Raw genomic sequence first — 25502 nt, forward strand, 5'->3', positions numbered from 1 at the left:
AAAGAGTGGCCGGATGCCCTTCCTGTCGCCACCTTGTTACCCCTTCCTCCACCCCCCACCCCCTGCCCTCCAGAACAGAATATGTGTAGCCTAATAGTCTGCACATAGTGTTTTTCATATTAAAGTGAACGAATGTTTTGTAAAAGTTTGCGAATCGTGTAACTCAGATGGGACTAAGGGAACCAGTCCTGTATTCAGTTAGTGGGATGTGGGAAACCACCTAAAAACCAAGTCCAAGCTGGCCAGCAGACCGGCCCTCGCCGTTAATCCGCCGGGCGGGTTCGACCCGGTGCCGGCCCAACTCCTTGTGGCGGAGTCTGCGCTTTGACACGCACGGTTATCCGAGCGGATATGATCCGTTATTAGAATACACAGGAGAGAATGTGTTTGACTAGACAGGTGTTTTGACTCTGTGGAAAATGAGAACCGTCGTCAGGAAAAAAGTTAATAAAAACAGATACAGAAGAGGAAATGCGGATATTTCCCGAAAGTAAACTGATAATTAGTGATACGAAAAATTAATTTTGTAAAAAAAATATCCGGTTTTCGACGAGTAACGAGTAAGTAATGCAGAAGGTTCTCAAAAATGATATGTAGTGTATGTTGTAAAAGCAGTAAATAGTAATTTCCAGTAAAAGCATGGGCTGTTAGGATTGTCTCTTGTGCTTTGGTTATTTGTGGAGTCTCGGGTCTGAGTTAATCAGGATAGCTTGTTGCATTTGTAAATGATGTAGTGGGTAACATCGGAAGCTGCGTTCGTTTGTTGGCGGGGGCTGACTCGTCTCAGAGAAGTTGCACCGTCAGAAGACGTGCGAAACGGGGGAAGTCTGCAGAGATCGACGGCTGGTGCAGGGACTGCCAGTTGGCTGGTGAACGTAAATAACTGTAATACGTGGCGTATAAAAAGGCGAAGAGATCCATACTATCAGATTACGCATTGGAAACAATACCACCGTGAAATATCCAGTCCTTGGCGATGCAATGTTGAACAAAAGCATAAAACTGTTTCTAGGAAAAGTAGGTGCCAGGTTGGAATTCATATTAAGTAAATGTAATTCACTCATGAAGGAAGAGGCTTACAGAACACTCGATCGACCCTTCGTGAGTATTACTCGTGAGTCTAGGAACCATACCAGGTTGGATTAATAGGAGAGATAGAGGAGACAGAAAGAAATGCGGTATGTCTCTCAGCGGGTTCATTTTGTAAGATTCCACTGGCAGACGCTTCAAGAGAGGTGTTGCGCATTGCCGAGGGGTTTATTGTTAAACTTCTGAAAGTATACGTGTCAAGAAGAGCAAGGAAATATTTTATTTCCTCCTACACAGTCTTCCGAAATGATGAGACGAGATAATAAACTCATACGGGGTTTACAGACATTCGCTCTCACGCAACATTCTCGGACGAAACAGTGAAGGAGGGGAGGGGAGGGAAATGGTTCCACTGTACCCTCCGAAATACACCGCAAGGTGGCTTCCAGTGTATGGGTGTGCACGCACAAAACTAAAAATTCCGGGCTTTACACAGAGATGGCGCTAGCGTAAATGATGTATATTTGTTGAGTTTTTACGCGTTGTTCTAAAGGTTTGAAGCAGTAAGAAATTGGTGGTCATATTAAAACTTGACGGTACTTCTTTTGAAAATTATCCACGTGAAGGGTCTCCCACAACTAGACAGATGAAATCACGGATAGTTATTGCGTCCGCGTTTTTCTCATTATTTACTAATATTCGAACTGGTGTCGTGTCATTAAAATACCCCGTGTTAACGTATAATCAGCCAAAGCGAACGCTCAGTTATTTACTCTGTGCAGTCGTTCAAATATTCTATCTCTGAATTGGGTATTAATACTGAGAATATTATCCTCTTACACTTCTTCTGCCGGCCGAAGTGGCCGTGCGGTTAAAGGCGCTGCAGTCTGGAACCGCAAGACCGCTCCGGTCGCAGGTTCGAATCCTGCCTCGGGCATGGATGTTTGTGATGTCCTTAGGTTAGTTAGGTTTAACTAGTTCTAAGTTCTAGGGGACTAATGACCTCAGCTGTTGAGTCCCATAGTGCTCAGAGCCATTTGAACCATTTGAACACTTCTTCTGCTCGTACCAGCAACGCAATGACTCCACGTGACAATTCATTCCTTCTCTCTGTTAAGCATGCATGTGTTTAAAAGCACGTCTGCTAAAGCTCACTCCTTTGCACTAAACTAAATATTCTGTTGTTCGTCCCAAACTAATCTTCCACAGGTATGTCGTCAGACGATTGACAACTCTGCTTACTGATACAGTTTTTCGATACATACGCCTTTTCTAAAGCATTTGTTCCAGATAAATCCTGCCGTGTCTCGTACACGTATTATTTGCCACTTTGACCATACAGCGATTCTCAGAAGTTTGTTCGTGCCTAATTCGGCCTCCGTACCCTAACTACTAATATTGTTCTTGCAGCACAGAACCTTCCTTCCGCCTAGATGGGAAAGTTACAACACATTTATTTCAAATACATTACCACCAGAAAATCAGAGTGGAATTCAGCGCCTCGAGTGACTTGAAGGACTAAAATGTATTAATTTGCGTTAATGATTATTGCAAGCCTTTACTAAGTTTTTGGATCATTAATATCAACTCAGCACAACACTTCAACCTGTTTGTTGGTTTTGCAATATGGTAGGTGTGACAGCTTTGTTTGCACAAGTTCAACGATCTTACCTTTATTTTGTGACGCCTTCTCGCCTTATTGCTAGCTGTGTAGAAGTTTCTGTAAACGTCAATGTTTCTCGACACTATGAAATCCAATATGCAAAGAATAACAGCTGTTACTTCGATTTATCTGTTGTGCACAAAACCTTCTCCAGATAACAATTGTCAATGACCTGAAAAACAAGAAACAGTCCGGTAGGATCACAAATCAGAATATAGGAGGGATTTTTCCTGTAGAAAGTTTCTTGTATGTGCTCAGAGAACGAAATTTTATAAATTTTAGCTACGCATGTATTTCATAAAACAGCCCTAATGTACGAAAGCATGCCGACATAACAGTTCTAAAATAAGCAATTCTCACATTTGTAGCCAGAAGTAATTACCTTTCATTTTTGTTATAGGAAGCTGCACAAAACTTAGAATTGTCAGCAGTATTGAGTTTTGAAAATTCTGTTAAAATACACAATACATTAACAAGGCTGTTATTTTCTTCCACTGACAACACTCACTTCAACTGTCCTTCTCTGGCTTCTGCATCATCTCAGATATTAGACATGACATATTTCTTTGGGCGTAGCTCATTAACATCTTAACAAGGAAATCTTACATTTTTTTTGCATTTTTTTTGTTTTTATAAATGCAATTGACGTAAGTATTACATGCAGGAACATTACATTAATTCCAACACAGGGGCATAATATAATATTGCGACATCGGCTATTAAAGAGGTACCGTGAAATTGTTTAATGCCATAGACAGGAAAAAGAAAATGTTTGTGCAAAATGAATACATCATTTGTTGAATGCTTTGCAGTGGTGAAAACGAATTTCTTAGTAATGTGTGAACTTAAATCGTAGCGATTTTGTGCACTGATTCGCTGCTGGCGATAAGACGTGTGTCCGCCATTACCGCCGTAAACGTACTTAAAACGAAGCAGTAGGCGAATGCTAATTTTGTTATAACAATAAGGCCACAACGATTTCATAAGATTTGGAAATCACTAAGTGCTGCTCCTATTCTCGGTTATTACACTCGTATAACATGAGTATTTATTTGCACGCAGTGAGTTAGGCTGCCGCGAAGCATGTACACCGCTTCTATCTGCAGTACTTGTTTTAGTCTGTTGTACATTTAACGTAAGAATGTACCTCTTAATGAGGACATTATGAGAACATCTTTAATGTTCAAGTTCAATCAATAAATATAAGAAGTATTGAGAACTAGATTTTTGTTGCTCCTAGAAGCCGTTAGATAGCAACCTGCAACGGCTAAGGGTGGGCGTGCACCGGGCTAGTCGTCTGGAAGCATTGACAAATTGCTCAGGCAGGCTCGGGTCAGCAGGATTTCAAAACCGGGAGTCGGATTATACGTTTTTATTCAATAAATTGTTTAAATTGGCATATCGAAAATCAGTTGGTTTGAACACAGATATCACAGAAATATTCTTAATTTTATTTCCCACACCAGCACGTAAGTCACAAATCCAACCTTTACGTTTCATACACGGAATCACGTCTTCTTCTTCATCTTCCTCACACAGTTGACAAAACCAATTCACTCTCTCCTTTATTTTTTTATTCTTCTTAAAGTTTCCATCTGTTTGCCTCTTTTTCACAAGTTGTGCAGTGGTTTCTTCTTCTTATTTGCGTTTTGTTTGCTTCTGTCTCCTTCCTGTAAGGACTTGATACTGGTTTAGGTCGTTTCACATTTTTGTTGATTACTGTTATTATATACTGGTAGAAGATAAAGCGCTCAGGAAAATGACGCTTCATTGCAACTGTTTTTTAGTGTTTTAAACAACGATCTGTCCAGTGGCTGTAGATAATGAGTCGTGTGCACAGGAAATAATAACACGATTACACCATAATCAGGAGCCAGCTGAATTGCCCCAACAGTTTTCGTGTATTTGTTATGCCCATCCAGTAAAAGCAAGGCTTGTCTCACGTATCTTAAACAACAAGTGAAATAATTTTGATACAGCTGGCTCTCACAGTGATTCGGTAATTCTGAGGGAATGCCACCTACTCCAGGGGCCTTATTTCTACATAGATCTTTGACAGCTCTACCAGATTCTTCTCGCAGTACCATATCTCCCATCTCACCTTCATTTACTTCTTCTTGCCTTTCTATAACGTCATCTTCAAGCTCATTTCCATTCTTAGCTCTTCTATAAATTCCTCCTTTGCTTAGTACTGGCTTGTCATTTCAGCTTTATGAACTACTGGACATTAAAATTGCTACACCATGAAGATGACGTGCTACAGACGCGAAATTTAACCGACAGGAAGAAGATGCTCTGATATGCAAATGATTAGCTTTTCAGAGCATTCACGTGCTGACATGAGGAAAGTTTCCAACCGATTTCTCATACACAAACAGCAGTTGACCGGCGTTGCCTGGTGAAACGTTGTGATGCCTAAGGAGGAGAAATGCGTACCATCACGTTTCCGACTTTGATAAAGGTCGGATTGTAGCCTATCGCGATTGCGGTTTATCGTATCGCGACATTGCTGCTCGCATTGGCCGAGATCCAGTGACCATTAGCAGAATATGGAGTCGGTGGGTTCAGGAGGGTAACACGGGACGCCGTGCTGGATCCCAACGGCCTCGTATCACTAGCGGTGTAGATGACAGGCATCTTATCCGCATGGCTGTAACGGATCGTGCAGCCACGTCTCCATCCCTGAGTCAAGAGATGGGGACGTTTGAAAGACAACAACCATCTGCACGAACAGTTCGACGACGTCTGCAGCACCATGGGCTATCAGCTCGGAGACCATGGCTGCGGTTACCCTTGACACTGCATCACAGACAGGAGCACCTGCGATGGTGTACTCAACGACGAACCTGGGTGCACGAATGGCAAAGCGTCATTTTTTCGGATGAATCCAGGTTCTGTTTACAGCACCACGATGGTCGCATCCGTGTTTGGCGACATCGCGGTGAACGCACATTGGAAGCGTGTATTCGTCATCGCCATACTGGCGTACCACCCGGCGTGATGGTATGGGGTGCCATTGGTTACACATCTCGGTCACCTCTTGTTCGCATTGACGGCACTTTGAACAGTGGACGTTACATTTCAGATGTGTTACGACCCGTGGCTCTACCCTTCATTCGATCCCTGCGAAAACCTACATTTCAGTAGGAAAATGCATGACCGCATGTTGCAGGTCCTGTACGGGCCTTTCTGGATACAGAAAATGTTCGACTGCTACCCTGGCCAGCACATTCTCCAAATCTCTGACCAACTGAAAACGTCTGGTCAATGGTGGCCGAGCAACTGGCTCGTCACAACACGCCAGTCGCTACTTTTGATGAACTGTGGTATCGTGTTGAAGCTGCATGGGCAGCTGTACCTGTACACGCCATCCAAGCTCTGTTTGACTCAATGCCCAGGCGTATCAAGGCCATTATTACGGCCAGAGGTGGTTGTTCTGGATACTGATTTCTCAGGCTCTGTTGTTGTTGTGGTCTTCAGTCCTGAGACTGGTTTGATGCAGCTCCCCATGCTACTCCATCCTGTGCAAGCTTCTTCATCTCCCAGTACCTACTGCAACCTACATCCTTCTGAATCTGCTTAGTGTATTCATCTCTTGGTCTCCCTCTACGATTTTTACCCTCCACATTGCCCTCCAATGCTAAATCTGTGATCCCTCGATGCCTCAAAACATGTCCTACCAACCGATCCCTTCTTCTAGTCAAGTTGTGCCACAAACTTCTCTTCTCCCCAATCCTATTCAATACCTCCTCATTAGTTACGTGGTCTACCCACCTTATCTTCAGCATTCTTCTGTAGCACCACATTTCGAAAGCTTCTATTCTCTTCTTGTCCAAACTAGTTATCGTCCATGTTTCACTTCCATACATGGCTACACTCCATACAAATACTTTCAGAAACGACTTCCTGACACTTAAATCTATACTCGATGTTAACAAATTTCTCTTCTTCAGAAACGATTTACTTGCCATTGCCAGTCTACATTTTATATCCTCTCTACTTCGACCATCATCAGTTATTTTACTCCCTAAATAGCAAAACTCCTTTACTACTTTAAGTGTCTCATTTCCTAATCTAATTCCCTCAGCATCACCCGATTTAATTCGACTACATTCCATTATCCTCGTTTTGCTTTTGTTGATGTTCATCTTATATCCTCCTTTCAAGACACTGTCCATTCCGTTCAACTGCTCTTCCAAGTCCTTTGCTGTCTCTGACAGAATTACAATGTCATCGGCGAACCTCAAAGTTTTTACTTCTTCTCCATGAATTTTAATACCTACTCCGAATTATTCTTTTGTTTCCTTTACTGCTTGCTCAATATACAGATTGAATAACATCGGGGAGAGGCTACAACCCTGTCTCACTCCTTTCCCAACCACTGCTTCCCTTTCATGCCCCTCGACTCTTATAACTGCCACCTGGTTTCTGTACAAATTGTAAATAGCCTTTCGCTCCCTGTATTTTAACCCTGCCACCTTCAGAATTTGAAAAAGAGTATTCCAGTTAACATTGTCAAAAGCTTTCTCTAAGTCTACAAATGCTAGAAACGTAGGTTTGCCTTTCCTTAATCTTTCTTCTAAGAAAAGTCGTAAGGTTTGTAGTGGACTGACAAGGCAGTAGCCGAAAGGGCACACGTACACACACGCCGATTGGCGCGAAGTCTGGAACAGGATACGTGATGAATGTGATAAAGAAAAGAACGTAGCTACTAGAACACTTAACTTTTATATCGTCCTTTGGTATACAGCATTCTTGATGATACAAGTGAGACTCTTTAGATTCATGAAGTAACTAATGGCGCCTTGCTAGGTCGTAGCCATGGAAGTAGCTGAAGGCTATTCTAACTGTCTCTCGGCAAATGAGAGAAAGGCTTCGTCAGTGTAGTCGTTAGCAAAGTCGTCGTACTACTGGGGCGAGTGCTAGTACGTCTCTCGAGACCTGCCTTGTGGTGGCGCTCGGTCTGCGATCCTGACAGTGACGACACGCGGGTCCGACATGTACTAATTGACCGCGGCCGATTTAAGCTACCACCTAGCAAGTGTGGTGTCTAGCGGTGACACCACAAGGTTAGTATTGCCTCACGTGTTCCAACATTTCTACGGAATCCAAACTGATCTTCCCCGAGGTCCGCTTCTACCAGTTTTTCCATTCGTCTGTAAAGAATTCGCGTTACTATTTTGCAGCTGTGACTTATTAAACTGATAGTTCGGTAATTTTCACATATGTCAACACCTGCTTTCTTTGGGATTGGAATTATTATATTCTTCTTGAAGTATGAGGGTATTTCGCCTGTCTCATACATCTTGCTCACCAGATGGTAGAGTTTTGTCAGGACTGGCTCTCCCAAGGCCATCAGTCGTTCTAATGGAATGTTGTCTACTCCCGGGGCCTTGTTTTGACAGGTCTTTCAGTGCTCTGTCAAACTCTTCACGCAGTATCTTATCTCGCATGTCGTCTTCATCTACATCCTCTTCCATTTCCATAATATTGTCCTCAAGTACATCGCCCTTGTATAAACCCTCTATATACTCCTTCCACCTTTCTGCCTTCCCTTCTTTGCTTAGAACTGGGTTGCCATCTGAGCTCTTGATATTCATACAAGTGGTTCTCTTCTCTCCAAAGGTCCCTTTAATTTTCCTGTAGGCAGTATCTATCTTACCCCTAGTGAGACAAGCCTCTACATCCTTACATTTGTCCTCTAGCCATCCCTGCTTAGCCATTTTGCACTTCCTGTCGATCTCATTTTTGAGACGTTTGTATTCCTTTTTGCCTGCTTCATTTACTGCATTTTTATATTTTCTCCTTTCATCAATTAAATTCAATATTTCTTCTGTTACCCAAGGATTTCTGTTAGCCCTCGTCTTTTTACCTACTTGATCCTCTGCTACCTTCACTACTTCATCCCTCAGAGTTACCCATTCTTCTTCTACTGTATTTCTTTCCCCCATTCCTGTCAATTGTTCCCTTATGCTCTCCCTGAAACTCTCTACAACCTCTGGTTCTTTCAGTTTATCCAGGCCCCATCTCCTTAAATTCCCACCTTTTTGCAGTTTCTTCAGTTTCAATCTGCAGTTCATAACCAATAGATTGTGGTCAGAATCGACATCTGCCCCTGGAAATGTCTTACAATTTAAAACCTGGTTCCTAAATCTCTGTCTTACCATTATATAATCTATCTGATACCTTTTAGTATCTCCAGGATTCTTCCAGATATACAACCTTCTTTTATGATTCTTGAACCAAGTGTTAGCTATGATTAAGTTATGCTCTGTGCAAAATTCTACAAGGCGGCTTCCTCTTTCATTTCTTCCCCCCAATCCATATTCACCTATTATGTTTCCTTCTCTGCCTTTTCCTACTGACGAATTCCAGTCACCCATGACTATTAGATTATCGTCTCCATTCACTACATGAATAATTTCTTTTATCTCATCATACATTTCATCAATTTCTTCATCATCTGCAGAGCTAGTTGGCATATAAACTTGTACTACTGTAGTAGGCATGGGCTTTGTGTCTATCTTGGCCACAATAATGCGTTCACTATGCTGTTTGTAGTAGCTAACCCGCACTCCTATTTTTTTATTCATTATTAAACCTACTCCTGCATTACCCCTATTTGATTTTGTATTTATAACCCTGTAATCACCTGACCAAAAGTCTTGTTCCTCCTGCCACCGAACTTCCCTAATTCCCACTATATCTAACTTTAACCTATCCATTTCCCTTTTTAAATTTTCTAACCTACCTGCCCGATTAAGGGATCTGGCATTCCACGCTCCGATCCGTAGAACGTCAGTTTTCTTTCTCCTGATAACGACGTCCTCTTGAGTAGTCCCCGCCCTGAGATCCGAATGGGGGACTATTTTACCTCTGGAATATTTTACCCAAGAGGACGCCATCATCATTTAATCATACAGTAAAGCTGCATGTCCTCGGGACAAATTACGGCTGTAGTTTCCCCTTGCTTTCACCCGTTCGCAGTACCAGCACAGCAAAGCCGTTTTGGTTAGTGTTACAAGGCCAGATCAGTCAATCATCCAGACTGTTGCCCCTTCAACTACTGAAAAGGCTGCTGCACCTCTTCAGGAACCACACATTTGTCTGGCCTCTCAACAGATACCCCTCCGTTGTGGTTGCACCTACGGTACGGCCATCTGTATCGCTGAGGCACGCAAGCCTCCCCACCAACGGCAAGGTCCATGGTTCATGGGGGGTCTCAGGATCTATGCAGCCAAATTGCATGTAAATGTAATCACATGTCAGTTGCAGTATAATGTATGTGTCCAATGAATACCTGTTTATCATCTGCATTTCTTCTTGGTGTGACAATTTTAATGGCCAGTAGTTTATGTCAATGCAGCTGTTTCTCTACTCTCCGAAGGCCACTTTAATAATTTTTTTAGTGTCAGCATCTATTTTTCCATTTGTGATGCGTGCTTCTGCAGCCTCGCGTTTGTGCTGCAGCCATGCCTGGCTAGTGATTCTGCCCTGTCTGTCGACCTCATGTTCTAGATGTCTGCTATCCAACGATTTCTACAGGGTCCTGTCTTTTCACCTGACCTTACATTTTGTGGAGCTCCAGTACAGTGGAAACCTCTCTTCCAGGCAACCCACGGCGCCGGTGTCGTGGAGGCGTTGCCGCAGGTCGCAGGACGGCTGCGCCAGCACTGTGGACGAGGCGTGGTGGCCCAGCACCACGGACACCACCTCCTTGCCCTACCTGCAGATAGCCGCGGCCACGGGAGCCGGCCGCACTGCGGAAGACGGTACGTCACCCACTGAGGACCCGCCCGAGTCCGGCTGGGGCAGCTTATCTCAGTATAGGAGCTAATGACGTCAGAAGTACAGCTTTTTACCAAATTATCATTCATACAATGTCAACTGACGCTGAAGGCTAATTTTCAGCGTGATTCAGTGAATCACGATGGAATCTAACGATCCTCACGGGGTGCATGCAAATCATGGACAGGGTGAGGCGAAAGTCTGAATACACCCTTGCAGAAGACGAACTGTGAGAGGAATCATAATGGCGTCAGGTAGAGGGTGTCTGTAGGTAGTAGCGCAACTTACAGGAGCTATGATGACAGCGGCGGCCCTCTCTCAATCCTCCATGTTGGGTTTGGGTTACGTGTTACAGGAGGGAAGGGGGTCATAAGGCACATCATTTTGAACTGCCTCCTTCTCAGGAATACAAACGTGAAATCTGTTTTAAGATATCTTTATTTGTGGAGGAGTTATGACCGCTAAAATTTACGTCACTTGTCAGAGTCGGCATTACAACGTACGCTCAATATAGCCTTCATTGCGCTGAACACACAGTCGGAGTCCTTTTTTGCCAGTCTTCCTGCACATGTCGCAGGATCTATACGTCAACAGAGGCACATGCGCCGACCGCTGTAGCCGAGCCGTTCTAGGCGCTTCCGTCCGGAACCGCGCTGCTGCTACGGTCGCAGGTTCGAATTCTGCCTTAGGTTAATTAGGTTTAAGTAGTTCTAAGTCTAGGGGACTGATGACCTCAGATGTTAGAACCATTTTGAGAGGCACATGCCTCCTCAATACGCCGAGAAAGATGGGCCACATTATTGATTTTTACCTCATGCACAGCTGACGTCAAATGCCGCACAAGTAAAAGTCAAGAAGCGTAAGATCAGGGGACTATCCAGTGACTTCCAAACGCTTCATCCAGAACTGACTTCAGTAGCATAGTAGCATAGTGGACGAAGGTTGGGAAATCACCCTGCGAATTCATCAGTGTTGGAAGCACATAATCACGGATCATGTTAAGATACCTCTTCGTTTTCAAAGTTCCATCAATAAACGCCGAATTCACGATTCTTGAGTCCCAAATCCCGCACCAAACCATTACTTTTCACCGACAGCACCTTTACAGGGATCTACCCACGAGGGGTTTGCATCTGACTACTAATGACTACTCTGTTTGTTTACTTCTCTTTGCACATAAAAATTACCTTCATCACTGAACAACAGCTACGTACGAGGTCTGCACTCCTGTTAACCTGATCTAGAGCCCGTTCTGCAAACTGCACACTCCGAGAGACGATATTGTAGTTGTAACTTGCATGGGTACCATTGGTGTGTGTGCAACACACGGAGGATTTAACACTGACACCGTATATTGCTTGTAACCGGCACGTACCGCGATGTGGAGTTTTCAGGAACGACGCCACAACTGCTGCTTCAGTCTCCTCATTGGTGGCTGTTCTTGGACGTCCACTGCGTGGCTTGCCCACCACAGAACCTGTAACACGAAATTCGTCCAATAACTTGGGTGCTGTCATATGTGAAATGTAATTTCTCTTAGGATCCCGGGCACTGAAGTCAGCAGAAGTTACTTTGGTACTTCGTCCACCACTCATTAACACAGTTTCAATGCATTCTGCTATGTAAGTGCCATTGTGGATCACCTGCAATAATAAACGCAATTTATCACCTCCTTGCAATTGCAAACTTTAACAGGTCATAACCCCTACAGAAATAAACATATCTTACAACAGGTTTCACATAGGTATTCTTGAGAAAGAGGAAGCTGAAAACGATGTGCCACATGATCCCCTTCCCATTTGAAACACGTAACCCTAATACAAGAGCGTGGATTTCGAGATAGTCACAATTAGACACACCATACCAGACGCCATCATGATTCCTCACGCCGTTTGGCTCTGATAGGGGTGTATCCAGACTTTTGTCCGCCCTGCTTTAGATGAATGAACAGAGTTGACACGAAGACAGAATGGCTAAAAACATACAAAACAGAAAATCATTGTAAAAATGTCAAAATAAAAGTTGAACACGGTGTATTTGATATGCATGTCGGATGATCGCATTTGATTTATCTACTACTACGCAGAAGATGTGGTCAGGTGTGAATGTAACTTCGTACGTGTACATACCGTGGGGTGGGGGGAGGATTGTGGGGTGAGGGGAGGTAAGTAAGTGATTAAAGTTGCAATTGGCCGACCGCGATCGCCGAGCGGTTCTAGGCGCTACAGTCTGGAGCCGCGCGACCGCTACGGTCGCAAGTTCGAATCCTGCCTCGGGCATGGCTGTGAGTGATGTCCTTAGGTTAGTTAGGTTTAAGTAGTTCTAAGTTCTAGGGGGACTGATGACCTCAGAAGTTAAGTCCCATACCATTTGAACCAAAGTTGCAATTCTCTTGGCAAGTAAACAGCCATCAGGGTACAATAGTATTGTTCATCTTCAGCGTTGCTGCCGTGCCTGGTACGGTGTGTAAGAGGCGCGTTCAGTGTCAGATGTGGAGTGATGACTGTGAAAGATACAACGATGCCACTTACGCTTACATTTGCGGAACAGCGTAATCAGCACCTGGGGCAGTTTGAAAGGGGTCTCATTCTGGGAGTCCATTTCGCCAGCTGATCGAATCGTGCTACAAGTAGAGTTGTAGGGCATTTGATTGTGACAGTGCCCCGGTGTTGGACTGCACGGGACTGTGACGGCAGACATACTCGTCGTCAAGTTTCCAGTCGACCAGGTGTGACAACTGCAAGGGACGTTCGCCATTTTGCGCACCGAGCACCATCTGCGGCTGCCGTCTGAGAGCCAGTAATCGACTCCCTGCCGTATTCTGTGTCCGATACTATCGAAGGGAGTGCTGCCAAAGCAGAGTTACTAAACACAGCCTTCCGAAATGCCTTCACAAAAGAAGTCGAAGTAAATATTCGAGAATTAGAATCAAGAACAGCTGCCAACATGAGTAACGTAGAAGTAAATATCATCGTAGTAGTGAAGCAACTTCAATCACTTAATAAAAGCAAGTCTTCTTGTCCAAACTGTATACCAATTAGGTTCCTTTCAGAGTATGCTGATGCATTAGCTCCATACTTAACAATCATATACAACCGCTCGCTCGACGAAAGATCCGTACCCAAAGACTGGAAAGTTCCACATGCCACACCAATATTCAAGAAAGGTACAAGGAGTAATCCACTAAATTACAGGCCCATATTGCACTACTGGCCATTAAAATTGCTACACCAAGAAGAAATGCAGATGATAAACGGGTATTCATTGGACAAATATATTATACTAGAACTCACATGTGATTACATTTTCACGCAATTTGGGTGCATAGATCCTGAGAAATCAGTATCCAGAACAACCACCTCTGGCCATAATAACGGCCTTGATACGCCTGGGAATTCAGTCAAACAGAACTTGGATGGCGTGTACAGGTAAAGCTGTCCATGCAGCTTCAACACGATACCACAGTTCATCAAGAGTAGTGACTGGCGTATTGTGATGAGCCAGTTGCTCGGCCACCATTGAACAGACGTTTTCAATTGGTGAGAGATCTGGGGAATGTGCTGGCCAGGGCAGCAACCGAGCATTTTGTGTATCCATAAAGGCCCGTACAGGACCTGCAACATGCTGTCGTGCATTATTCTGTTGAAATGTAGGGTTTCGCAGGGATCGAATGAAGGGTAGAGCCATGGGTCGTAACAAACTGAAATGTAATGTCCACTGTGCCGTCAATGCGAACTAGAGGTGACCGAGACCTGTAACCAATGGCACCATGTCGCCAAACACGGATCCGACCATCATGGTGCTGCAAACAGAACCTGGATTCATCCGAAAAAATGACGTTTTGCCATTCGTGCATCCAGGTTCGTCGTTGAGTACACCATCGTAGGCGCTCCTGTCTGTGATGCAGCGTCAAGGGTAACCACAGTCATGGTCTCCGAGCTGATAGTCCATGCTGCTGCAAACGTCGTCGAACTGTTCGTGCAGATGGTTGTTGTCTTGCAAACGTCCCCATTTCTTGACTCATTGATCGAGACTTGGCTGCACGATCCGTTACAGCCATGCGGATAAGATGCCTGTCATCTCGACCGCTAGTGATACGAGGCCGTTGGGATCTAGCACGGCGTTCCGTATTCCCCTCCTGAACCCACCGCTTCCATATTCTGCTAACAGCCATTGGATCTCGACCAACGCGAGCAGCAATGTCGCGATACGATAAACAGCAATCGCGATAGGCTACAATCCGACCTTTATCAAAGTCGGAAACGTGATGGTACGCATTTCTCCTCCTTACACGAGGCATCACAACAACGTTTCACCAGGCAACGCCGGTCAACTGCTGTTTGTGTATGAGAAATCGGTTGGATACTTTCCTCATGTCAGCACATTGTAGGTGCCGCCACCGGCGCCAACCTTTTGTGAATGCTCTGAAAAGCTAATCATTTGCATATCACAGCATCTTCTTCCTGTCGGTTAAATTTCGCGTCTGTAGCACGTCATCTTCGTGGTGTAGCAATTTTAATGCCCAGTAGTCGATATGCAGCAGGATTTTTGGAACATATATTGTGTTCGAACATTATGAATTACCTCGAAGAAAACCGCCTATTGACACACAGTCAACATGGATTTAGAAAACATCGTTCTTGTGAAACATCACTGGCTCTTTATTCTCATGAAGTGTTGAGTGCTATTGACAAGGGATTTCGGATTGATTCTGTATTTCTGGATTTCCGGAAGTCTTCTGACACTGTACCACACAAATGGCTTGTACTGAAATTGCGTGCTTATGGAATATCGTCTCAGTTATGTGAGTGGATTTGTGATTTCCTGTCAGAGGACACAGTTCGTAGTAACTGACGGACAGCCATCGAGTAAAAAAGAAGTGATTTCTGGTGTTCCTTATCTATATAAAAGATTTGGGAGACAATCTGAGGAGCCGTCTTAGGTTGTTTGCAGCTGACGCTGTCGTTTATCGACTAATAAAGTCATCAGAAGATCAAAACAAACTGAAAAACGTTTTAGAAATGATATATGAATTGTGCGAAAAGTGGCAGTTGACCCTAAATAACGAAAAGTGTGAGGTCATCCACATGAGTGCTAAAAGGAATTCGTTAAACTTCGGTTACATGATAAATCTGTCAAATCTAAATGCCTTAAATTCAGCTGAATACCTAGGAATTACAATTACGAACAACTTAAATTGGAAGGAGCACACAGAAAATGTTTTAGCGGAGGCTAACGAAAGGTGGGCAGGACACTTACGAAATGTAACAGATCTACTGCGCTTGTCCGTCCTCTTTTTAGAACACTGCTGTGCGGTGTGGGGTCCTTACCAGCTAGCATTGACGGAGTACATCGAAAAAGTCTAAGAAGGACAGCACGTTTTGTATTATCGAGAAATTTGGGAGAGAGTGTCACTGAAATGCTGCAGGATTTGGGCTGGACATCTTTAAAACAAAGACTTTTTCGTTGCGACGGAATCTTCTCACGAAATTCCAGTCACAAACCTTCTCCTCCAAATGCGAAAATATTTTGTTGACGCCGACCTACATAGGGACAAACGATCACCACGATAAAATAAGGGAAATCAGAGCTCGCACGGAAAGATATAGGTGTTCGTTCTTTCCGCGCTTTGCTAGATTGGAATAATAGAGATTTGTGAAGGTGGTTCGATGAACTCTCTGCCAGGCACTTAGTATTGCATAGTATCTATATGGATGTAGACACCGCACTGTCGGTCGGGGACCAGCAGCAGCTGAACTAGGAAACTGTCTCCCGCGCGTGGGCTTGCTCTGGAAAGTTATCCCTTCAGCTTCTTTGAAGTTGTGACAAGTTGCGTTTGCTGTGCAGGAGTGCTGAAGTTCTGCATGCGGGACAACTTGCTGCCGGAGCGGATGGCCTTCTGGGACTCGCTGCCTCTGCAGGAGAACGCGCTGAGGAGCGCCTAGCCGGCTGCCCCAGCCCGCAGCCAGGGGGGCGGCTCGCCCCTCACTCAACTCTCATACAGTATTCTCGCCTCTCGCGGCACAGTACTTAACTGCCGTGCTGTGAAACTGCGTTTAAGGACTACACTTTGTGCGTCTTGTTTCTCTGTGATGTAATTTCACCTCCATCAGTGGACTGGTCCACAATTCGTCTTCATTTACCATAACCATTCTATTTTGTTACACTCTTATTGATTCTACAAGTAAGAATATAGTTCAATAAAATAAAAATGTTTGCACAAAAATAAAGAACCTTCTTTAAGACAAACCCTCAACTGTCCTCTACTGCAGATGGCAGTGCCTCATAGTGCTTTTCAACTACATTACAAATTTTGTGGTGAACTACGAGATAACAATAACTGGATAACCAAACTGTACCATCATTTGCAGTTTACTTGGAATACTTGTCAAATAATGTTGGTTCAAAACTTTTATAAAACTCCATCTTTACATTACTTTTAGGAGAATAGTGCAGGAATCGTTTGAATCTAAACGTAGCCAGCCTTCGCGAGAAGGAAGTGTATCTCACTCTGCGAGTGAATAATAAAGCCACGTTAGTATCAGTAGATGAGACAGTAAAAAAGCTTGATATACGCGTGTTGAAGTATTTCAGAGAAAGGCTATTTCGTAAACCACTCATCCGAAGTAGCCTCAGAAGGGCCAGTGGCACCGACCGACCGCCGTGTCATCCACAGCCGGTAGGTGGGGCCCTCGGTCATCACACCGCTCTCCCACCCGTTGTCAGTCTTTGTGACCGGAGCCACTACTTCTCAGTAGAGTAGCTCCTCGATTGGCCCCACGAGGACCGAGTCCACCTCGTTCGCCATCAGCACTCGGCGGACTCGGCAGGTCACCCGTTCACCTGCTAGCCAGTGCTTAACTTTAGTGAACCGGTGGTACCACTGCTGCGAGGCTGTTTGCCCCAGTTCCAAAGAGGCTGCCATTATTACAAATTAATACAGGGCATTCCTTGACTTCAAAGACAAATCCTTAGGATCAACAGGTCACATTTAGTAAATCACTTTTTACTAAGAAAAATATTCTTTTCTACCCATTTTTTATGGCCTACTCACATACTTCTGACAGTTTACTCGGGTTCCAAGTAAATTTACAATGGTGATTCAAGTCATTATTGCATTGTATATTTTTACATGCTCTATACAGCAATAAAGGCCCTGTTTTGTCAAAAATGGCAAAAATTCTGTTTCACACAGTGGATCATAACATCGTTGCAGTAACAGCTCACCTCTCATCATGAATGAGGTAATCTATACCACACTTTTGGTATGCCTCTCCTCATAAAAAAACACGATGCTGGTGTGTATTTGGAAAGGGGAAAGGGGGGACAGGGGATGTTAAATTGGGCAAAAGCATTTGCCATGCAATGGGCACCATCGTGGCAGAGAAAAGAGTAGCCATTCACGAATCTCTTTGTTCAAGTCTGCAACCAGTGAACCATAATTAATATCTGTTCCTTCCCAAATAGTAACAGGGCACATTCGCTAAAAAGCTCTTACAGAAATTCATTCATGGCTCAAATAGTCACAGATGTTCTACTGTAACTGTTAGAATTACACGCGTGTGAATAACTAGACCGCATTTCATAAATATATATGCTATTCATAAATATATATATATATATATATATATATATATATATGTTAAATGTTACAGGATTCATATTTGCCTCTTACTTCTGTACAGAAAACGTGGAGAAAGGAGGTTTTGCCATATTTGTCAGAAACTGTTTTAATTTCGACAAGTCTGATATTAATAAATTTTGCTCAGAGAAGCGCTTAGAAGCTTGAGCAACAGTAGTAGTATTTCATAATAAGTCCTTTATAACAGTAAGTAAATACAGAGCACCTTCTGGACACTTTAAGCTCTTCATAAAAAAGTGGAATCTCTGTTGTCCCATGTCACAGAAAAAACAATAAATAGTGGTTGCTGGTGATTTTAATGTAGATTTGTTGAAACGATTCGACAAGATCGCCGTTTAACAATCAGAGCAGTTTCTGAGTTGACAAGGAAAGTGTCGAACAAGTTTACCGATTTTTTTCAATGTTTGCATCAGTTTTTGCTGACAATGGTCTGCCAGTGCGAGTGTCATCACTGGTGTCTTCGCGGCCATCTTTAAATCGTTTAAACCACTCAAACACTTGTGTTCGCGATAAACAATCATCGCCGTACACTTGTTGTAACATTACAAACGTTTCACTTGCAGATTTTCCTAGTTTGAAACAAAATTTGATGTTAACACGCTGTTCTTTCTGTACACTCAACATTTTCCGACGCACAGACAAAACGTCAACTACTTAAAACAGACGCCACGGGCAGACTGAGTGCAGGAAGCAGATGAAACTCGAGCAGTAGGCGGATCGAGAGTCACGTGACAGGCCACGCGACTTTCAACCTTATTGCATTCGTTTTATTGTTTCACCAGTACTAGTCCGGTTTTTTTCTAGCCACACCTCGTATATATACAACTACAGAAATCCGTAATTATTGATACATGTTCAATTACCCAAAAGTTCCTAAATGCAATATAACACATACCGTACAGTTAATAGGAAGTGACGCTTGATCGAGGTCCACGTCACTTTCCATTCTTAACCAGACTTAACGTCTGAGAAAGTAAAGAAATAATAATAATAATTTTATTGTCTTTAAGCCATTACAGCAATAGACGAAGTCATACATGTAACACAATACAGTACAGTACATGCTATAGAAGGACAGAATTGTTAAGAACTTTACAGTTTAATATCACAGGTCATGAAATCCTTTACATTGTAGAATGGGTTTACAACTAACCAGTCATAAAGTGTTTGTTCATGTTGTTGCTCTGGTAAATTTTGAATACCTTGTAGAAGTTTGTTAAATAATTTGTGGCCCATAAGTTCATAACTGTTAACTGATTTTGCAGTCTGTGGTAGGGCGTATAGATAGAGCTGTTTGTCCTAGTGCTGTAACAATGTATATTTGCCCTGCGTTTTACTTTAGGTAAGTTCTTTTTTGTGTAGATTAAAACATAATAAATATATAGGTTTATTACTGTCATGATTTTTTGTTGAGTAAACAAAGGTTTACAATGAGCCTTGTATGGTGAGCCTGTAATTATCCTAATAGCTTTCTTTTGCAGCAATAGTATATCGTGCACACAAATGGAGTTTCTCCATAAAATAATGCCATAGGATATGATGCTTTGGAAAAATGAGTAGTAAGATACTTAACATAATTTTTAGGTACACAGTGCATTAATCGCCTTAACAAATAGATTACCCTAGGCAATTTACCGCTAATATACTTAATATGTGGATTCCAAGTATACCCCCAAAAATTTAACACAACTAGGATCACCTGATGGAAACTTGTCTTTTAAACTAAATACCATCTGCTGGGTTTTGCTTTCATTAAGCAAGAACCCATTTACTTTAAACCAGAGTGAAGCTTGCTCAATTGTCTCTGTAACACATGTTTTAAGGCTATTAAGATCATTACTGCTGTTCAGAAACGTTGTATCATCGGCATAGAGTACTGTTCTGGATTTGATAAATGATGGCAGGTCATTTATCATTATTAGGAAAAGGAAAGGGCCCAGCAAGGATCCCTGCGGAACACCGACCTCAACATGTTCTATACTGGACATTTCTTTCCCAACACAGACGGCTTGCTTACGGTTTTGTAAATATGATCTTAATAGCTTAAGGCTGTTAACTTTAACACCATAAAAGTCCATTTTTTCGAGTAGTAGTGTATGTTCTACACAGTCAAAGGCTTTGCTTAGGTCACAAAAAGTCACTTTGGCAAAGCATTTATCTTCAAATACTTGATGGATGTATTTAACAACATTGTCTGTGGCATCAATGGTTGACAGGTTTTTCCTAAAGCCATACTGTGATCCACTTATTAATCCTATGTTATCAAAGTAAACAGATAATTGTTGGTAATTTATTCATTCTAGAACTTTTGAGAAAACTGGGACTATGGATATTGGCCTGTAACTTAAGACAGAATTTTTATCTCCTTTTTTATGTACTGGAACTACCCTAGACAGTTTAAGCTCATCAGGGAAAAAACCCTCCAGTATACACTTGTTTATACAGTATGTTAGGGGGTACACTATACAGTCTATTACTTTCTTAAGCATGTTACAAGACAGGTCATATACATCTACACTGTCTGATGATTTTTAACTGCTTCACTATTCTTAACACAAAACCAGGTGAGACCTCAGAAAAATTGAAGGTACTTGTGTTTGTTGATGACCTAGCAATATTTTTTGACAGTAACTGTGATGAGCTGATTTCAGGTTTAATTATAGCACTTCCTACTTCCTCAACTGATTTAATAAAAAAGCCATTAAATTCCTGGGGAGGGATACTAATTTTGTCACTTCTTTTATCTTTGGCGACACTATTTATTAGAGTCCATGCTGCTTTGCACTTTTTGGTGGATTTCTCAATACTTCTGAGATTGTGTGCTTGTTTGGCTTCCACAATTGCTTTTTTGTGCTCATTCCTAGATCTAACATAGGCTAGTTTAGCATGGTTGGTTTTCAGATTTTTATAAATATTGTACAACAACATAACTTGATTTTTCATAGTAGACAGATGTTTTGTATACCATGTATTTTGTCTATTTGGAACTTTTGCTTTTAGGACTCTGTCAGTTACTTTGCATTTCTTTATTGGTATGCAGTCATTAAAGTGTCCCAAAAATGCTTTGAGAAATCTATCAAATAGTACTTTTGCTGGCAGATAATTGCTTAGAGTATAATGTGTCTCATCATAACACAGGCCAAACCAATCTCTGTTAGAAAGGGACGTACGAAACCTGTCAATTTTCTCATCTGTGACTGGTCTAGTGACCACAACTTCTGGGACAAGCTTATTTACATAACTCTTATCAAGAGGGAACCGATTTGTATAATTTAAAGATACTGAATCATGATCAGAATATGGAAATACTGTCACAAAACATGTTTCTTCTGTTGTTTTAAAATTTACAAAAATATTGTCAAGACATGCATGTTCTCTTGTAGGTTTGTTATTGACTGAAGGTAAGTTGCACTGTCATAGTAGGTTTTGGAGTTCAGTGACAGTACGTTTTTGTGTTGTGACATCGAATTCAGCATTCACATCTCCACCTATCAGTATCTGTAAGTACATGTAACTTTTATGTTTTGCAGTAGAATAATAAACTAGCCATAATGTTTAATTAATCAAGCTTTCAGGAAAACTAATTGCATCACTGAAATCAGCAGATTTAATATAATAACTGGACAATAAATATACACTCCTGGGAATTGAAATAAGAACACCGTGAATTCATTGTCCCAGGAAGGGGAAACTTTATTGACACATTCCTGGGGTCAGATACATCACATGATCACACTGACAGAACCACAGGCACATAGACACAGGCAACAGAGCATGCACAATGTCGGCACTAGTACAGTGTATATCCACCTTTCGCAGCAATGCAGGCTACTATTCTCCCATGGAGACGATCGTAGAGATGCTGGATGTAGTCCTGTGGAACGGCTTGCCATGCCATTTCCACCTGGCGCCTCAGTTGGACCAGCGTTCGTGCTGGACGTGCAGACCGCGTGAGACGACGCTTCATCCAGTCCCAAACATGCTCAATGGGGGACAGATCCGGAGATCTTGCTGGCCAGAGTAGATGACTTACACCTTCTAGAGCACGTTGGGTGGCACGGGATACATGCGGACGTGCATTGTCCTGTTGGAACAGCAAGTTCCCTTGCCGGTCTAGGAATGGTAGAACGATGGGTTCGATGACGGTTTGGATGTACCGTGCACTATTCAGTGTCTCCTCGACGATCACCAGTGGTGTACGGCCAGTGTAAGAGATCGCTCCCCACACCATGATGCCGGGTGTTGGCCCTGTGTGCCTCGGTCGTATGCAGTCCTGATTGTGGCGCTCACATGCACGGCGCCAAACATGCATACGACCATCATTGGCACCAAGGCAGAAGCGACTCTCATCGCTGAAGATGACACGTTCCATTCATCCCTCCATTCACGCCTGTCGCGACACCTCTGGAGGCGGGCTGCATGATGTTGGGGCGTGAGCGGAAGACGGCCTAACGGTGTGCGGGACCGTAGCCCAGCTTCATGGAGACGGTTGCGAATGGTCCTCGCCGATACCCCAGGAGCAACAGTGTCCCTAATTTGCTGGGAAGTGGCGATGCGGTCCCCTACGGCACTGCATAGGATCCTACGGTCTTGGCGTGCATCCGTGCGTCGCTGCGGTCCGGTCCCAGGTCGACGGGCACGTGCACCTTCCGCCGACCACTGGCAACAACATCGATGTACTGTGGAGACCTCACGCCCCACGTGTTGAGCAATTCGGCGGTACGTCCACCCGGCCTCCCGCATGCCCACTATACGCCCTCGCTCAAAGTCCGTCAACTGCACATACGGTTCACGTCCACGCTGTCGCGGCATGCTACCAGTGTTAAAGACTGCGATGGAGCTCCGTATGCCACGGCAAACAGGCTGACACTGACGGCGGCGGTGCACAAATGCTGCGCAGCTAGCGCCATTCGACGGCCAACACCGCGGTTCCTGGTGTGTCCGCTATGCCGTGCGTGTGATCATTGCTTGTACAGCCCTCTCGCAGTGTCCGGAGCAAGTATGGTGGGTCTGACACACCGGTGTCAATGTGTTCTTTTTTCCATTTCCAGGAGTGTAAATGAAATTTCATCTAAACACACTGAAATACACTCCTGGAAATGGAAAAAAGAACACATTGACACCGGTGTGTCAGACCCACCATACTTGCTCCGGACACTGCGAGAGGGCTGTACAAGCAATGATCACATGCACGGCACAGCGGACACACCAGGAACTGCGGTGTTGGCCGTCGAATGGCGCTAGCTGCGCAGCATTTGTGCACCGCCGCCGTCAGTGTCAGCCAGTTTGCCGTGGCATACGGAGCTCCATCGCAGTCTTTAACACTGGTAGCATGCCGCGACAGCGTGGACGTGAACCGTATGTGCAGTTGACGGACTTTGAGCGAGGGCGTATAGTGGGCATGCGGGAGGCCGGGTGGACGTACCGCCGATTTGCTCAACACGTGGGGCGTAAGGTCTCCACAGTACATCGATGTCGTCGCCAGTGGTCGGTGGAAGGTGCACGTGCCCGTCGACCTGGGACCGGACCGCAGCGACGCACGGATGCACGCCAAGACCGTAGGATCCTACGCAGAGCCGTAGGGGACCGCACCGCCACTTCCCAGCAAATTAGGGACACTGTTGCTCCTGGGGTATCGGCGAGGACCATTCGCAACCGTCTCCATGAAGCTGGGCTACGGTCCCGCACACCGTTAGGCCGTCTTCCGCTCACGCCCCAACATCGTGCAGCCCGCCTCCAGTGGTGTCGCGACAGGCGTGAATGGAGGGACGAATGGAGATGTGTCGTCTTCAGCGATGAGAGTCGCTTCTGCCTTGGTGCCAATGATGGTCGTATGCATGTTTGGCGCCGTGCAGGTGAGCGCCACAATCAGGACTGCATACGACCGAGGCACACAGGGCCAACACCCGGCATCATGGTGTGGGGAGCGATCTCCTACACTGGCCGTACACCACTGGTGATCGTCGAGGGGACCCTGAATAGTGCACGGTACATCCAAACCGTCATCGAACCCATCGTTCTACCATTCCTAGACCGGCAAGGGAACTTGCTGTTCCAACAGGACAATGCACGTCCGCATGTATCCCGTGCCACCCAACGTGCTCTAGAAGGTCTAAGTCAACTACCCTGGCCAGCAAGATCTCCGGATCTGTCCCCCATTGAGCATGTTTGGGACTGGATGAAGCGTCGTCTCACGCGGTCTGCACGTCCAGCACGAACGCTGGTCCAACTGAGGCGCCAGGTGGAAATGGCATGGCAAGCCGTTCCACAGGACTACATCCAGCATCTCTACGATCGTCTCCATGGGAGAATAGCAGCCTGCATTGCTGCGAAAGGTGGATATACACTGTACTAGTGCCGACATTGTGCATGCTCTGTTGCCTGTGTCTATGTGCCTGTGGTTCTGTCAGTGTGATCATGTGATGTATCTGACCCCAGGAATGTGTCAATAAAGTTTCCCCTTCCTGGGACAAAGAATTCACGGTGTTCTTATTTCAATTTCCGGGAGTGTATTTATGCAGATATAGTATTACATATTTCTTGCAGCTGTATTACAAATAGAATGAAAAATCAGAAAAGAAACTAGTTGTTGATGGGAGTAGGAAGACGTAACAGATACAGTTTCCAAATTGCTATGTTACAAATTGATCAGAGAATCTTCTACAGATACACTACAGTGCTCCCTGTTTACTGAATGAACCTGAACTTCACCAAAATACTCTGGTATAACCAAGCAGTGGTTGCTGGTGTCTCATTCCAGAGCAACAGTGAAATTGTGATTTCTTTGTTCCACAATTGTCTTTTTTCTGTGAAAATAACTTCACAATAATGAATAAAACAGATATATGGAATCATGTAAATGTACAATGTAAAACCCAAAGTATTGCAACAAACTTCAACCAATACACAAGTTCCATAATGTGAGTGCTGTTGCTGCAGGAACAGCTCAGTATAGTGTTTTCATTCCAATTTTACACTGGATTGAATGAACCCATACAAAAGGTGCACATCAGTAACTTATCATTTGCAAAACTATCCATATTGCTGTGCCAAACAGTGGAGACAGCATGTGCCTTATGGAAAAATGCTCAGAAAACATGTATCACTGAACAACCTACAAAATCTTTTTAGTCAAGTAGCATTTCACCACGTATACTTTTAACAACATCCTGAATTTTCATGTGTTTTTGAGAGAGAGAGAGAGAGAGAGAGAGAGAGAGAGAGAGAGAGTGAGTTAGTAGTTAAGTCATTATCTGTCTGTGTTGGTTTGGATGAGAGGTTAAATTTGTGGAAGACAATACTCCTTGGTTTAGCTTCAGAAATGCTTGCAGACTTTGAGTGTGCAACAGCTTATTGGTGACAAAGGTGCAGTTTGTAAAG

General features: G+C 43.9%; 1 protein-coding gene across 2 annotated transcripts in view; it reads left to right on the plus strand.

The window, feature by feature from the left end:
- The window catches only part of LOC126198667 (juvenile hormone esterase-like), a 178754-nt gene extending 162059 nt beyond the window's left edge, over positions 1-16695 (plus strand). For both annotated transcript variants that reach the window (XM_049935153.1, XM_049935152.1), the window contains exons 11-12: positions 10304-10464; positions 16328-16695. In XM_049935153.1, the coding sequence (XP_049791110.1) occupies positions 10304-10464; positions 16328-16425 (259 nt within the window). In that variant the 3' untranslated portion in view covers positions 16426-16695. The remainder of the gene's footprint in view (positions 1-10303; positions 10465-16327) is intronic.
- Positions 16696-25502: the final 8807 nt, after the last annotated feature.

This window comes from Schistocerca nitens, chromosome 8 (assembly GCF_023898315.1).
Source record: "Schistocerca nitens isolate TAMUIC-IGC-003100 chromosome 8, iqSchNite1.1, whole genome shotgun sequence".
Taxonomy (NCBI): domain Eukaryota; kingdom Metazoa; phylum Arthropoda; class Insecta; order Orthoptera; family Acrididae; genus Schistocerca; species Schistocerca nitens.